The sequence below is a fragment of the Pithys albifrons genome, chromosome 23 (genome assembly GCF_047495875.1).
Source record: "Pithys albifrons albifrons isolate INPA30051 chromosome 23, PitAlb_v1, whole genome shotgun sequence".
NCBI classification, from domain to species: domain Eukaryota; kingdom Metazoa; phylum Chordata; class Aves; order Passeriformes; family Thamnophilidae; genus Pithys; species Pithys albifrons.
The window spans coordinates 753,730-770,955 of NC_092480.1; the positions used below are offsets into that span (position 1 = coordinate 753,730).

Below are 17,226 nucleotides of genomic sequence, written 5' to 3' on the forward strand. Positions count from 1 at the left end.
CAAACCTCTCCACCTTCTCCATTCTGCCCAGGATTTGCCTTCTTGTAAACTCTGCAGCACAGGACTTGCCTCTCTCTCTAAATAGCTCCACCCAGCAAGGGGCACTGAGGGGGTTGGGGCTCAGCTGGAGACCCCGAGCAGCATCACCAGCCACGCCAGGTGCCCTGTGTGTGCTGGTGCAGGTGTTCTGTGCAGACACACCCCCCTGGCACACCCAGGGGTGCAGTGCCAGGCTCCTCTGCCCGCTGGGGCTGCATCCAGCCCTGCCTGAACTCTGCAGGACCCATCAGGAGCTGAGGAATCCTTTGCTGCTCTCAGGGCTCAGTGTTGGTTATCTCTGTGCCAACACAATCTGTTTGCCCATATCAAAATGCTGCCTCTCACCTGAGGGATTAACACCGTGACAAAATCATTAGAAACCTGATGGAGTGGTGGGAGCCCTCTGAGTTCATGGGAAATTCATTCTTCAGCCTAATGAATGTCTTTTTCCAAACAACTGCAACAGCAGCACCTCTGCGTGTCTGTCCCCACTGGAGCGACCAACACACACAGCTCAGGGCTCAGCTGATGCTCAGACCATCTAAAGGGGCAAAGAGCACCTTTCAAACACCAAAGTGGCCTGGGCAACAAATCCCAGCAGCACCTCTGACCCCCCGGTGAGTCCCACTGGCACGGGAAGGCCCTGGCTGGGCAGTGCTGGGCACCTTTGCTGCTGCTCCCAGGGCTGCCCTTGCCTCCTGCAGCCTGTTCTCCCTGGGCACAGGAGACAAAACATGCTCTTGTCACCCTCCCTGCCAGTTGCTGCTCCTGCTGCACGAGTGAGGAGCTGGCACTGAGTCACTGCCACCCCTGGGGAGGGGGCCAGAGGCCACCTCGGTTCTGCTAATTCACTGCCAGCCCCCCATGGAACACGCTCTGTCTGCCCCACGTTCAGCCTCCTTCCCTTCCACAGCCTTCTGGAGAGCACTGGTTGGCTCTTCCTTCCCTCCTGCCCGGCCACCAAGGTGACACCATCAAACGGTGCTCTGGGCAACGCTGAGATTTGCATTTCAATTTGAATTCGTTCTTAGGGCTCGAATGAACTCCTGCAATGGCTCTTTGCTGTGGTTGTGGAGCACAACCCTCCTGCTCTGCTCTCATATAATACAGATTATTTCAGCCTTGCTCCCTACATTTGAGACAAGTCACCCTCTTAAAAGAGCAGTTTTATTGCCAGGCGATATTAGCACAATGAAGAAAATCGCTCCTAATTTTTATAAATTATCTCATCATCTGCAACTAATTAGCAGCTGTGGCAAGCTGGGAAATGTCTGTTCCCCCTGGAGGGAGCAGCTCGGAGCTCTGCAGAGCTCAGACATTCCCAATGCTCCGGATTCCATGGGAATGCTCCCACCAGGTGAGGAGCGGGGCCACCTCAGCATCACAGGATTGTGGGATATCAGGGCTGAAAGGGGCTCTGGAGACAATCTCTACTCTAAGCCCATGGAGGGGGGTAGTTGTGCCGCAGCTTAGCTGGAAACTTTATTAAAATCCAATCTAATCAAGCTGCTGTGACTCTCCATTCCCCTTCCCCTCGCTCCCAGGCTTGTGCCTCTGTCTGCGCCGCTGAAAATGTGCCTATAAAAGTAAAATGAGAAGCAGCCAACGGCTAAATGGCACTTAATCAGAGGCAAATGTACACCCTGGTGGATGGCAAACTGCTATTAGGGTGGGGAGGGGGAGGCAGACGAAAATAATAAGCTATAAATGGACAGCCAAATAAATCTCCTGCCGTAGCAAGTGAGAGCACATCTGGTGAGATGCCACCTCCGGTGAGTTGTGAGCAAAATATTTATTTGCCGCCAAGTACCTGCCAGCAGGAGTGGGATTGGAGCTCGGGGAGCAGGGCTGCCCTCCCTCCCCTGCCTCCTGCTGCCCTCAGAGCAGCAGCGCACGGGGGGCTGCCCTCTCTGGCTGCACAGAACGTGATGGGGAACCATCTGACCCCCAGAGGCAGGGCTGGCATCGCTGCCCACGCTGTGGCACTGCCCGGGCTGGGACACTGCCTGTCCTGCCCCAAGGGCACGGGCTCACGGGTGCAAACCCAGCTCCACCACGAGCCCAAAGGGTCATCAGGCACCAGACAACACACCAGAGACTCCAAAGATTTCAGTACCGTGGGATTTTTACACCTCTGATCCCTGAGAGTGCCTTAATTTAATATAGAGCACTTCAGCATTAGGAGAAAATGGGATTTGGGACTTGGAAGTCCCCGAGGGAAAAGCTCCTTGGAGAGGGGCATCATTGCAAAGGGGATTATCACCATAATCACGAGATTAGTTGAATAATCCCAGCCTAGAAGAGAGGTTTTGTTGCCTGCAGGATGCTCAGCACCCTCTGCTTTCATGGACACACACTGCAAAGCAGGGTCAGATTAGAGGGATGAGGTTGTGCCTCACAGTCCCTCTGTCACATCCACCAGGGTGGCACAGCCCGAGCCCTCAGGGCAGTGCCCACCTCCCAAACCCTGGCATGCAGCACCCCCCACTTCTGATTCCCCCCATTCTCCTTTCCAGATTTAATGCAATGAGGGAGCTCAAGTCTCCTAAAAACTGCAAACCCCCCAGAAATGGAGTCCCCCCGAAGGAGCAGCCAATGGGCCAGGGAAAACAAACCAAACCAAACTAAAATAAACCTCCTCTCCTCATCACCCAGCCTGGCTTTCTAAGGAAGCTCTTGCACAGTGGAATTGCACAAAGTAAACAAATAATTACCAGCTATTTTCTTCTATAGGTCAGAAAGCAGATTAGGGAGGCTGAGACTGAATCTGGAGCGTGTGTGGCGTGCCCAGGCTGACAAAAAGAAGGAAAAGAAGAGCCAGAATCTGTGCCCACCCCCAGCTCTCAGCCCTGCTGCTCTCCCAGACAGGGGCTCTTGGTGCAACAAACCCACCTGCTGTCCCCACCCAGGCACTGATACCCTGGCTGAAAAACTCAGTGCCAATAATTGTACATTTCCCAGATTCTTGGGTTTGAACTGAACACATTCTGATTCAGTACCTGAGGAATGATTTTCTGAGAAGGGAAAGCCAAAGTTTGGGGTTTCTCCTGGAAATGGTTAATCCAGATGCCTCAGCCCCAGGGACACACTTGGCTGAGGCTGTTGCCACAATCAGGAGGGGAAGGGGAGGGGTGGAAGAAGTCAAGCCTGCAGCAGATTTCCCTGTGCTTTTCACTTTGGAGCTAAAAGCAAAATTCACCCCCTCACGGGCGACTGTGAAACCAGGAAGGATGTTCCTGGTGGTGAGAACTGGAGGTCAGGGAGTTGGTAACACTTTTCCCCACGGCACTGGAGAACCTGCTTAATTCAGCTCTAGTGGAGAAAAATCTATAAAAGCAGCAGAGAAGTGATGATATTCCAAGGATCCAAGTGACCTCCCATGAACTGCCAGGTGTCCCAGCAGAGCCCGTGCTCCAGGGGAGCAGCAGCTGCAGCCAGGACAGGGAGCACTGCCCTGTGCAGGGGGAGCAGGAGAGGAGGCACTTCCACACCCAGACCTGGCCCCAAAAAAGGGCTGCAGAACCACAGACAGGGACCTGTTGCAGCTCCTGCAGGTGTTGGCTGGAGCTCAGAACACATCCAAGCCTGTTCTGCCTGTTCAAGCAGAAATAATGCTGGCCTGTGTCCAGCTGGGGAGAGCACAGAGCAGAGCCAGGACATCTCAAAGCAAAGGGTACAGCTATATTTGGCAAATGACTGGTTTGCAGCAGGGTTTTAGTCACACAGATGCTGGAATTTGGCATTTCTTCTGAATTATGCTGTTATTTGTTCTAATTTTTGTTCTCCCCTCACCTTTCAGTGTTAGAAACCATCCATGCTTCCTGCTAAAGGTGGCTGATTTTAGTATTTGGAGAGGAAATTCTCATGGACACTTTTCTTCAAATTAAGCCACCAAATCTTTTCAGAGTTAATTGATTCTCTGAGAGTCAAAACACAGCTTCCAAACCCATTGTTAGTGGCACAAACTGCTGCTCAAAGACTCTCTGTGCTGTTAGCCAATGCCTGAAAATGCTTCCTATTTCCTCACAATAAAAACTGATAGTCCAGGACAACAAACAGCCTCCCACCCATCACAGTTTGCCATTCAGAAAGGCAGGAGCCAGAAAATTACAGAATCACAGGATGCTTTGGGTTGGAAAAGATTTTAAAACACAACTCATTCCACCCCCTGCCATGGAGAGGGAGACCTTCCACCAACCCAGGGTGCTCCAAGCCCTGTCCAACCTGGCCTGGGACACTCCAGGGATGGGGCAGCCACAGCTGCTCTGGGCAGCCTGGGAGGAGGAGAAGAAAAAGGAAAAGGAGGAGGAGGAGGAGCAGCAAAGGCAGCAGAGGGACCACGACCAGCTCAAAGCCATCCCAGCAATGCACAGCTGCCTCCAGAACCATGGAAAAGAGCATAAAAGGTCCTTGTCCCAGTGCAGAGTGGGGGCACTGAAAGCACCTGCCAGGAGCCCTCTCTGTGAGGGGCTGTAGAGCCCTTGATGCCAGTTCTGTGGACCACGAATGCTTGAGCTGCTGTGACCAAGAGGCTGCCACTTGACAAACAGTGACTGCTCCTCCAGAGCCATTACAGGCCATTAAGTAAATGAGACATGTTATAGAAAGGAAAAGAAGAGCTTGTAACACTCTCTTGCTGTGTCAGCCTCACATGCTTGACAGGACAGATGCAGGTGGATCTCTGAGCCTCCTCCTTCACCTCATTTCCTCTCATAAAGCCAAGCACAATGGTCACAGATTACCTTTTCTCTCTCCCTTGTAGTTCCTGGCCTTCCAATGCCCTGATGTACCTCAAGCAGAGGCTGGGGTTGCCTCCATGGCAGTCTGGAAATATCCCACACTGCAGCAGCAGAGCCTCAAACAGCTCCCAGGGTTACACCTGAGGTGGGGAGTGCCTTCAGCTCACACCACAGGTTTGGCTTTATTTTCCTGAACTCTATTCCATCTCCCTCCAGGCAGCCAGCAGCAAGCCAAACACCTGGCAGTGCTCTCACATTTATTTGGGCTTTCAGCAACCCTTGTGCTTGCAGTTTAGAGCTCATTTCTAACACCTGTGGAGAACTTGCAAAGTCCAGAGAGGAAACACAACCAGCCACGTCCAGCTTAGAGTAGGTGCCAACACAGACAGGCAGAGGATGGTTCCAGGAGGATGTGCTGCTCTCCCAGAGGCCAGTCCTGCCCCCCACACAGCAACTCAGCATTCAGAGATTCCCACAGATGTTCCCACCCCTCTCTGAGGGTTCTGTGCTGATGTTCCCACCCCACTCTGAAGGTTCTGTGCTGATGTTCCCACCCCACTCTGAGGGTTCTGTGTGGTTTCCCAGGGAAATGGCTGTGTCTGTGTCCTGCTCAGGGCAGCTCAGGATGTGCTGCAGCCCCTTGTACCCCTTTCCAGGCACGTTCCTGACCTGTCACACCCAGTCTCTTCCCTTCACTTTGTTCTCAGTGCCAAGGATTTTGCCCCAGTGTTTGCAGGGCTGAAGGGACTGAGAACAGTAACAGAGGGAGTTCAAAGTGTTTTCCTGCTACACAACAACCCAAGCTGCCTGCAAATAAAACTCTGGAGCTCATCAAGTAACTCTGACCACTGAGGGTGCTTAATAAAGATTACTTTTCTATGGCTCCAACTGCCTGAGGCATCATTTGTTCCTAATGAGATGCTCCGTGGGATTTAAATGCAGGAGAGAAGAACAGGCTTTCAACCAGAGCATTGCAAGGAAAAGGAGCTTTTGCTCCCAAACCCGAGTCAGCTCAGCCCCCTCTCCTACCCTGGGGGTGCCCCTCAGTCCTGCCAACCTGCACAACCACAGTGCCTGCCAGGCCTGCCAGGGGCTGTCCCACAGCACCACCTCACAGACACTGGTCATACTGGGACTGGGAGATACCCTCTGCTGAGAGCAGAGCCACTGCAGCCCAGCCTGGCCCAGCTGGGGCTGGGCAGGCACCTGGGCTGGCTGTTTCATGGCAAACCTGTGGCTGTGCACAAGCACTGCAAGGTATTTTCTTGCCAACTCAGCCATTGCTTTGCTTTACCTTGTGTGATCATTGCATTTCTGGGCACAGCTGGAATAACAAAGTGCCTCTTCCCACTGTGCCAGGGCCCCCAGTGAAAAACCATGCCAAGGAAACTCCATGTGCCACTGAAATGGATACAAACACAGAATACTGGAGGTTTGCCACTGCCAGGCCATTTCTGGGCAGGGGATGTGGGACAGAATGTGCTGAAGCCAAACAGCAGAATGGACAGAAGGGACTTGGGACACTGGAGCAGTGGGAGGATTGAGAGGCAGCTGAGCCTGATCAGAAACCCCCTGCAGGGCCAGCCAAGGGGAAGTGAGTGAGGGACACCCTGCCCTGGGGAGATCAGGGGCTGTGAGCCAGGTCTGCTGAGAGGTGCAGGTCACCAAACGTGTGTCCAACCCCACAGTGGGCACATGGGCACCCACGAGCACAAGATCTGTCAGATCCTGAGGTCTACAAAGCCTAAAAATCAGGGTTGGGAAGAGGCTGGAATTTGTAATGAATGTGAAGATCCTCAGACAACCCAAACTGACACCACATCACAACTTTTCAGACTTCACTACCCCTTGGGCTTGGCAAGGAGATCACAGAAGTTTAAAGCTCATGTAGGATGAGCCTCAGGCTAAAGCTCAGACATTCATCCAGGCCTGCACCTCTATGATACGAGAACAGGAGTAATTCCAGGGGATGTGGCAAGCACAGACCAGCTCCAGGGAGCCTGCACTGTGGGGCAACAGGTGAGCACAATCCCTCCAGCAAAACAAATAACATATTGGGCAGTGGAGCCCCTTCCCTGCCTTCCTCCTGCCACCCCAGCTGTAACTCCCTCCCTGAACACAATTCCAGCTGCAAGAACCTTTGGAATTTATAGAGATCAGGCTGTTGGACATGCCCAGGAAAAGAGGCAAAAATACAGGGTGGGCAGGCTCTGGCTCAGCTCTGCCTGCAGGCAGAATTATTGGCCCTCCTGACAACAACAAGGCTACTAAAGATGTAGCATTTACAGGATAGATCTCCTGTGAACAGAGAGGAGCATAATCCAGACAGGGCTGGAGTCTGATCCTGGACTCCTGCATCCCATCTGGGCCTCCCAACCCACCAAAGACTTGGAGCTGATTTCTCTCTCAAAACTGCCTGAAAACAGCTTGAAAATTCTCAGATCCTCCAAGTACAGAACATCAGACAGTTATTCTGAAACCTCAGTTACACAGCTAAGGAAGACCAAGCCTCCTCCCTCCCTGTGCTTTGGCCCTTTGCACCACATGCTGCCCCTGCCCAGGTGTCCTTCCTGCATGCTGGAATCTCCCAGACTCAGTGCCAGCCCCAGCAGGAGGAGCAGAGTCCCCCAGAGCTGCAAGGTGACTGCTCAGCACTGAGAGCAGATCCTTTGCCTCCGTGGGCAATTTCGGAAGCATCTGGAGCAGTTATGCTTTCATGGCTGTCACCAGAGAGAGATGGGTCAGAAAGGCATTGGAGATGACAGCTGACATCTGCACTGAGTCAGGAGGGCAGCTGAAATCAGCCAAAATCAGCTAAAAGTGCCTGCTGGTTGCTCTGCTCTTGCAGAGGCAGGTAATCAGTGGCCATTAATAATTCCTGTGCTCTCCCCTCACGGTGAGGCTGAACCCTCTCTGTGCCCTCCTCACCACAGGAACTGGCAGCTCCTCCTCTCCAGGGCTCCAGCAGAGCTCTGAGCATGTTTATTTACTCCAGGAAGGATTAAATACACATGGCCCTGTGCTAGAAATGCTCCCCAGGGACAGGGGGACCCAGGGCAGGTGTCACCTCACAGAAGGTGCTGTTGGATGGTACCACCCCCACTCTGCCAGCAAGGGAGAGGAACTGCCCAAGCAACTTGGACAATGATCAAACCACTCACAGAGCAGTGAACCAGATCCTTGTGAAGGTACAAAGCAAACCTCACTCTTGTGTTTCATTCCAGAGGCTGATGGCACAGCTGGTCCTTCCCCTTCATCCCATCCCTGTGCCCCCACAGACCGAGTTTTCCTTCAGGAATCCTCGCAGCAGATTAAAACTCGGTTTATTAAATAAGGCACTACTCTAACAAGGTAATCCACAGATAATTTCACTCATTTAAACCCTATTTTATCTCAACCAAGTAGACTTACTTCCATTTAACAATTTTAATTCTTTTAGCACTTTCCAGCTCCCAAATTGGCTTCGACAGCAGCATTGACATTCAGCCACCACTTTCACATACAGTTCAATTCAGTCTCTCCAAACCCCTACAGTGTCTGGAGGTGCAAGAGGAATTCATTAGTGATGTCTTTGGGAAAATGAGCCCTCCCTCCCTGCAGCCCTTGCACATGCACAGTCCTCAGCTGGCAGGGGCAGAGTCAGGGCTGGCAAGGCTGGGAGAAGCTGCTGCTCCTCTCACATCCTCCCGTTGCTCTCCTCTAACTCCACCTCATCTGCTTTCTCTGCTTCTCTGCCACTGAACTTGGCATTTAATTTTTTCTGTGCCCATGGAGTGCCCTCAGCCCTACCAGCACCAGGTCAGCACCTCCACCCTGCAGGGAGGTCTGTGCCAGCCCCAAAGCCCTGTGGTCCCTCCCTGCCACTGCTCCACGTCACACTCTCAGGCAGGATCAGCCAGGAGTTCCCATCTCCAGGCTCTTCCTCATTTCAGGAACTTTTTCCAATCAGTTTTTTCACCTTGTGTTTCCCAAGCCTCCCACACTCCTCTGCCCTGCCCAGACTAACACCCCAAAGGAGGGCTCTGGGGTTTGAAGCCACCCTGATGTGACATTACCCTCTTGGATGCCTTTCCCAGCAACAAAACACAGGCTGAGGGCACCCATTTTTCTTGCCTTCTCCCAGCTGTTTCAGGCATGGCTTGTGCCCTGGGTGTTGTCCCTCTCTCATGTGCCCCCTGCCCACCAGCACAGCCCACAGTTTCCTGCCTTCACAGCCAACACCCCACTGAAAGCAAATCCCATTCTTTCAAGCCCTTCCATCCCTCCCTTTTTCCTCAGCATTTTTGCCACCAGTCTCAGTCAGCAGCTTCAGCCTCATCCCAGGAGGTCTCTGTGCAGGAGAAGAGGAGCACAAAGCTGGGAGCCAGGCAAGACCCCTCCCCAGGGTCCACCCCCCTGCTTTGTCAGCAGACTGCTCTCTGTGTCTGGGACTGGCCCTTTTCCAATGCTATGGGTTCCCAACACCTGGATATCAAGAGCTGCTGAATCCAAGCCAGGCCAATCTGGGCTCTGAGCTTTGCAGGGGCGTGTTTGTCTCACCCTGAGCCAGAGCCATGAGCTGAGAGGGGCACTTGAGAGAAGTGCCCTTTCAGGTCACAAGCCCCCATTCTGGGAAAGTTGCCCACCAGCCCTGCAGTGCCTCGTGCCAGGCAAGAGGCTTTAACACCTCACTGAGTTCAGCAGCCCCAGAGCTCCTGAGCTTGCAGTGCACCCATCCAGAGAACAAGGACAAGGGAATGTGCCAAGAGCTGCTCAGCAGGAGAGCAGGGGCTGAGCCCCTGAGCATGAGGCACATCTGCCTCAGGCAGGGAGAACCAGGACCCTTCCCTTGCACTCAGTGTGGGATCTCAGCTCGGCTCCAACAGGCTGGAGGGCCCTGCTGTCCTGCCCTCCCATCTGTCACCCTCCACCTTCCCTGCCCAGAAAGGTTGGACCAGCTCACAGGGAGCAAAGTCAGCTTTGTCTCAGTTTACCTTTACCAGCCTGGGTCACTGGCTCAAATCTGCAAAAACCTCCCCTCCCCTCCTGCCAGGGACCTTCCACTCACATCACAGTCACTGCAGGGATGCAGCTCCCCAAGGGCAGGTCAAGGGTTCCTCAGCCAGACCTGCTCAGGTGCCCCTCCTGAGCAGCCACCTCAGAACCCTCCTGCCTGCCTGGGGGACTGGATGCCCCTGTGCTCTTATCCAAGTTCTGTAACTCAACCCAGCTCCTGTCCAATCCCCAAATTCAAGTCAGATGGTTCTTCACCCGCCAGTTAATTGGTCTGTGGGGAAGGACAAACCTGGAGCTCACAGCACTGCTGAGCTGGCACTGAGTTCCCAGGTGCTCTGGGCTGCCAGGGCTGGGCAGGGGGATGGACTCACTCCAACAGGGATATTTAATTCAGGCCTCTTTCTGCACAGAGCGTGTGAAATCCATCCCCACACAGCAGCCAAGGGCAAGGGGCTGGGCAGCAGGAGCCTGGAGGGCACACCAATGCCCAATCCCACCCACGCCACACTGGAGCTTTCTGCTGAAATTGGCTCGGAGCTGGAATTCATTTTGGCAGCTGTTTAGGCAGGGACTCAAGGATCTTTCATTCATGTAATTGACTTTTTTATTCATATATATATATGAGAAAATAATGAAAGAAACTGCAGAGTAGCCCTTGCTATGACCAGGCTTTATCCCTATGAAACAAAGAGATCTGTATTAAAAATGGCTCAGCAGTTAAATACACAAAAGTGCTGCCCAGGGGCAGTAACAGGATTTAGATCTAAAACAAGTTATGTGACTCTCAGATCCTGATCCTTGGCTTTGGGAGAATCCTGAACATTCAGGAACATGAAAAACCAGACCTCTGGTGCAGAACTCTGCACTTATCCCTGTCCATCCTCTGTCACCTGCCCTGCCCTGGTGGGCAAATAACTTCCAATAAACAAGAAAGTGAAGAAATAGAGGGCTGATTTGCTGCTGAAGCAACACAGCTCTTCTCCATAACCACCAGCTGGCTTTCCCCTCCAGATGCTCTGCACACAAAGATCTATATCTGTATAATATGCATGTGGATATATAATGGATCAAAACAAAGCTTAAAGGCCTCTGGGGATGGGCAATATAACCTTCCTCTTGGCCATTAATGAACAGGAACACATCAGGAAAAATAACTCTGCCACTGAGGTGCAGAACACCTAAAGAGATGGTCTGTCTCACTGAATCCTCCTCTCTCCTCCCTCCACGCCCTGAAATGTAAATCTGCTTATTATTTATTATTCATATTATTATCCTGTTGGGTTCCTCAGCTGTAGACCAGGAGCTCAATATGCTTTATGTGGCAAAACTGCAGACTGGAGAGACACCCAGCCCTGCCATGGGGGCACCCACAGCGGGCACCAGCCCCTCTCTGAACAGCTTCAGGTGCCTCCTCCTGAAAAACACCCCACCTGTTACCCTTGAAGGAGCCTCTGTGGGTGAGTTGCCTTTACAAGAGCTCTCAGGACTGGCAAGGACAGGGGGCACTGGTGGCCACTCCTGCCAGGCTGTAACACGGCACTGCCTGGGCACAACTGCAAAGAAGCCAAGGATAAGATGTGCCCAAAAGCTGTGGCTGCCCCATCTCTGCAAGTGTTCCAAGGCCAGGCTGGAGGAGCCCTGAGCAACCTGAGCTACATGATCTTTAAGGTCCCTTCCCACCCAAACCACTCTGTGGTTCATTGTAAGTCTAGACAAGGCTTTGCTGAAAGGGCCTGGCATCTATATGGGTGGCTTTTATACAAATAAAGATTTATGCACATAACTCAAACCCCATAAATAAGATATCACTCCCCTAGAAGAATACCAAAAATTAAAAGAGCAAATAGCAAATGAATATTGCATTTTTCTCTACCTCTCACCACTCCACAGCAGCAAATGAGAAATAACTTCACCTTAATGAACTTATCTGGGTCTTTTTAGTATGTGGGCAAAACATTAATACTTTATGCCAATAGCTGCACCCTCCTCCCACCCCACTGCCCAAGCCAGGCTGGGATCAGCACAGCCCAAACACAAAGGGGCTGGAAAACCTCCGTCCATCCAAGGAGCTGCTGCTGCCCCCCCGGTGTGTGGGCACAGCCTCGGGCACAGGGCCCTGCAGCCCACGGGAGTTCCTCTGTGAGGATTACTTTTAATCCTTTAAAAGCAGGTTCACACACACAGCAGGTGATCACACGTGTCCCAGTGCCCTGCTCTGCTTCCAGCCCAGCTCTGGGAAACAAAGAGCCCTCTGGTGAGGGGCCACTGGCTGTGCCCCCACCCAGGCAGCTCCCAGTGCCCCTGCTCTGCCATGGAGAGTCACCCAGCCCCCATCACAGCTTGCTTTTCCTGAACACTAATCCTAATTCCAAGCGGAAAGGTTCTCCAGCAGCAGCACCACCGTGTGAGACTCAGGGATGGTGTCTCTGCTTTGCAGCACCTCGTGGGTTCAGAGCCAAGGCCACTGCTCTGCTGGGGAACAGCAAACCCAAGCACGGTTCATTCCATCGCCCCCACAGGGCTGGGGTAAGGCAGAAAGCAGCACTGCATCAGGAAAGGAGTTTGTGCTTTGTGCTAAATGTGCTGCTCCACCTCCAGCAGGAGAGGAGTGGAGCTTCAAGCTGGAAATGGGCTCTGGGGTGCTGAGGATGGCACAAGCCAGGCTGCCACAAAGCCCCAGCTCTCCCTGCCTGCACTGAAAGGCACAGCTGAGCATCCCCCAGCTCAGCCTGCACACCCTGGGAGAAGGTTTTGTACCTGCCCAGGGGGACCCACAGCAGCATCTTCCTTTTTCAGGAGTCTTGGCTGCACCTTCATCACCAGTGTCACCATCACCCTTCCAAATGTTAATGCTGAGGAACACACTGCCCTGTGGGATCCTCTCTGCAGATTATGGATATCCTCTGGGAGCTGGGGAAGCTCCACTAAATGCTCCACAATTCTCTTCATTGCCATTATCGTTCATTTTTGCCTCACACGTTTTTAGTGCTTCTCCCTGCAGCTCACACACCCCAAGGTACAAACTGCACTGGACAGGAGGGACACAAGCAATAAAGAAGGAAATTTGCCCTCAGCATCCTGCTAACTCTCCATCCCCCCCAGCCTCTGTGCTGGCTCCAGGCAGGATGTGCCCAGCCCCAGGGAACAGCCTGCAGAGCTGAGCCCTTGCACTGTGAGTGCTGCACATGAATCACTGCTGGGGACATAAACCAGCCAGCACAGACCCTCCCCTGCCATATTTCTGAGCTGCTTCATGCTCCACTAGCAGAGGGGAGAAGTAATTTTACTCCAAGTGTCACCCGTGAAAGTTGCAAATGGGGACAGGAATAGATTTGCTTCTTATCTGCACCAAATGGTTAATAAAGCAGCTGGTGCTGCAGAGAGAGCAGCCTGGAGAAGAGCTCCTGCCTAAACAGCAGAGCAAAGTGTCAATACTTTGAGGCAAGTTTCATTACAAGCTTTCTGGATGCATTTCTGCTTCCTAATCCACACAGGCAGCGAGGGGAGATGGTGGTGCCTCTCCTGAACACCTTTTAATACAACCCAAAGGAGACAAAATGCACAGGATTTTCTTATAAATGGAGTAATTTGGATTTATTAATGTTCCTGTGGCATCACTTAACCAGGGGCAGTTTGGGCTCAAAGCACTCCCTGGCCATCGATGGAGGACAAATGTATTTGTGACAGAACTATTTCCTTTCCTGTGGAGGCAGGAGAGCACTGAGGGGGCACGACCTGGCAGGGGCAAGTTTGATTTCTCAGTGTCTCTTTGAGCAGTGACTTTCCATTTACACAGGCAGAGACTCCCATCAGGCAACGTCAACACCACAAAAATCAATGCAAATACATAAACCCACCACAACCTGAACTGCAATCACAAAATGAGAGGGAGAAGGTTCCCAAAGTGCAGGTGGAGGCTCAGCAGGTGTGTCCAACCCACCCGAGCAGGGACAGCCCCCCAGGGCAGGGGGCACCCAGGAACCCCTGTCCAAAACTGCTGCACAGAAGGGCCAAACAGGGGGTTGGGGGTGGCCAAACCAGGGGGTTGGGGGTGGCCAAACCAGGGGGTTGGGGGTGGCCAAACCAGGGGGTGGTGCTGGCCAAACAGGGGGTGGTGGTGGCCAAACCAGGGGGTTGGAGGTGGCCAAACCAGGGGGTTGGGGGAGGCCAAACCAGGGGGTTGGGGGTGGCCAAACAGGGGGGTGGGGTGGCCAAACAGGGGGGTGGGGTGGCCAAACAGGGGGTGGTGGTGGCCAAACCAGGGGGTTGGAGGTGGCCAAACCAGGGGGTTGGGGGTGGCCAAACCAGGGGGTTGTGGGGTGGCCAAACCAGGGGGCTGGGGGGTGGCCAAACCAGGGGGGTGGGGGAGGCCAAACCAGGGGGCTGGGGGGTGGCCAAACAGGGGGTTGGGGGTGGCCAAACCAGGGGGGTGGGGGAGGCCAAACCAGGGGGCTGGGGGGTGGCCAAACAGGGGGTTGGGGGTGGCCAAACCAGGGGGTTGGGGGTGGCCAAACAGGTCAGAGCAAGGTCCTTACTCACCAATCCTCAGCGAGTGGGGGCTGCCAGAGACCCTCATCAGCCACAGCAGCAGCAGCACCAGAGGCGCCAAGACACGGGGCATCTTCCAGAAATCCTCATGGAGCCCTTCGCTGGTCTGGGCATGACATAACTCTGCAGAGACACAATAATGCCCCGTGAGCACCTCTGCCCTCGGGCACCGCTCAGCAGGTGGCACTGCCCATGACATAACTCTGCAGAGACACAACAGTGCCCCGTGAGCAGCTCTGCCCCCGGGCACCGCTCAGCAGGTGGCACTGCCCATGACATAACTCTGCAGAGACACAACAGTGCCCCGTGAGCACCTCTGCCCCCGGGCACCGCTCAGCAGGTGGCACTGCCCATGACATAACTCTGCAGAGACACAACAACGTCCCGTGAGCAGCTCTGCCCCCTGGGCACCCCTCAGCAGCTGGCACTGCCCATGACATAACTCTGCAGAGACACAACAGTGCCCCGTGAGCACCTCTGCCCCCGGGCACCCCTCAGCAGCTGGCACTGCTCCAGCTGCCCAAGCACTGGCACAAAGGATCTGTTTGCCAGAGGAGGAGGAAGCTATTTATGGGCTATGAATTATTCAGGGGTTGGAATCGAACTGGGCAAAGAGCTTCTAACAAAAGGAAAAATAAAAAAAAAATTCAAAAGAAGCACAAGGAAAAGTGCAAATATTTCATCTTGGCATTTTTAGCATTTCAGCAAAAACAAGTGGAAATCAATATTGAGTCACATCTAAACCTTCTCACCCACTCCCCTTTTCTTTCTTCATTCAAAGCAGCCTAAAACTCAAAATATAACACTGACTTCTGGGTTTAGAATAGGACAAAACATTTTCATACCAAAGCACGACGTGAGGAATGGGTGGAGGAGACAGAGAATCACTTTGGCCTCACCAAACTAAAAGCAATTCTTGGTGATGCTCCTGCCCCAGTGACAGTCACTCCTCCTTCCCTCCCTTTGAGGAACAAGAGGTTTTGGGCCAGGATCATCTTTGTTTCTCTCCATCCAAGGTAACACCACCCCAACACACAGAGGTCTGAGTTCCAAAGTCAAAGCACCCCCGAAATGAAGAGCAGGAGACAGAGAATCCCCAAATTAAGGGCAGCACAGAAGTTGGCCCTGGCTGTCCAGAGCAGCCTCCCACGGCACAGCCAAACTAATTGGTAACAAATACCATTTAAACAGCTCCGTGGAGGGCAGATTTTACTTTGCAGAAAAAATGGTTGTCTCTCTGGCTGATAAAATTATCTCCACAGGCAGCAATGTCCTTAAATGCTGACTTTGAGTGTTTCATCTGTTACCTTATCTCTCCCTCCTCCAGTTTTCTGGCAAACATTCTCACACTGTTCCATTTGTCTAATTCTTGGGCCAAATATTAAAGTCCTGACACAGGCAAAGTCTTTAATCTGCCTTTGAAGTTACCAGGAGTTTTGTCCGAAAAAGATGTAGCTTTTTACTTGCAATTCTTCAATTAATCTATTTTTAGATTACATTTAGACTTCCTGCAGCTTATCTCAGCAGTCTCCATAGGGACTATCCCTTTGCACAGACAGGAAATACGGAGACATGGCCCCAGAAACAAAGACAACACAGGGAGCTCTGGGACATCTCCACTCCTTGGGGTTTGATCATTTCTGGATCATGATTCCCTTGGGAAGCTCCCTCCATCAGTGCTGCCTTCTGCATCCCAACTCTCTCAGTTCCAGAAAACTGAGGGATCCCATCCTCAAATCTCAGCTGTGCACTGGAAGGACATCCTGATTTTGGGGTGCTCAGCCCATTTTTAAAAAGCAGAAACTCCCCCAAACCACCTGGAATTCAGAGGGTGATTTGAGGGAAGGGCAATGTCAATTTTCTCACTTTTTCTTTTTTTTTCTTTTTTTTTGTAGTGGGAGTAACAGAGTAATTCCTAAAGAGGAAAAGCCCTAAAAGGTTAAGCACATGGCAAATGGTTCCTTGGCAGCACTGGCAGCAGCAGAGACAGACTGTAGAGCAACACTGAGCACTTTGAGACAGTTATTTCAAACCTTCCCAAGGTATTGCCAAACCAGCAGGATCCTGTCAAATGTCCCCCCAGCCGTGTCCCAGCCCTGGCTGTGGAATTGGGGCTCCCAGACACCCATCCAGTCCCTGCACAGCACCCCTGGAGGGCTCCAAGGAACAGCAGGACATGGCACTGAGTGCCCTGGGCTGGGGGACAAGGTGGACTTGATGGTCTTGGAGATCTTCTCCACCCTAAATGATTCTGTGGCTCTGTGAACTCCCAGGCTAAGCCAAACAGTTCTCATTTGAGACTCTGCCAAGGTGAACTGCAAGAGGGTAACCTCGTCTGGGAAAGGGTCCTGTGACTTCAGCTCCGAGGGGCAGAACTCAAAGCCCCCTCCCCTGTTTGGTGAAGAGGCCAATTCCAAGCTTGCCAGGGAAGCAGCCCCAGCTGCCTGTGCAGCCCCAGCTCTGAGTCAACAGCAGAGCTAAATAATAAATCTGGGGCACCCACTGAGCTCTGCTCCACGAGCAGCAGGGCTGTAATTACCCAGAACATGGAGCACAGGGGGATGCTGCCTCCACCTCAGGCATGCCCACTGCTCCAAACGGCTTCCCAGCACTTGGATGTTTGAGCAGGAGCCCCCAGGAACAGTTGGGAGCTACAGGAACACCCCTTGGGGGTTGCCAAGCAGCACAACACAGGTCCCTACAAGCCCTGCCCATGGACCGTGTGGCTGCTGGAGGGGCTTGGAAAACACCTGGGGAGGGAACAGGAGGAGGTTTCCCCACTGACACACCTGCACTGCTGAGCAGCAGGGACAGAGGCTGGAACTTTAATTCCCATCCCAGCAGCAAAGTTTCCACTCTGGAAGGAACAAAGAGCTGTTTCAGTCCCCACTGTCCCCTCAGCTGC

The 17,226-nt window shown here is 52.9% G+C and overlaps 1 protein-coding gene across 1 annotated transcript in view; it reads right to left on the reverse strand.

Annotated features, from left to right (window-relative positions):
• Positions 1 to 17,226, reverse strand: part of GRIK4 (glutamate ionotropic receptor kainate type subunit 4) — a 173,745-nt gene that overhangs the window by 96,796 nt on the left and 59,723 nt on the right. The window contains exon 2 of the mRNA XM_071576151.1: positions 14,313 to 14,444. Within this exon, the coding sequence (XP_071432252.1) occupies positions 14,313 to 14,394 (82 nt within the window). The 5' untranslated portion in view covers positions 14,395 to 14,444. The remainder of the gene's footprint in view (positions 1 to 14,312; positions 14,445 to 17,226) is intronic.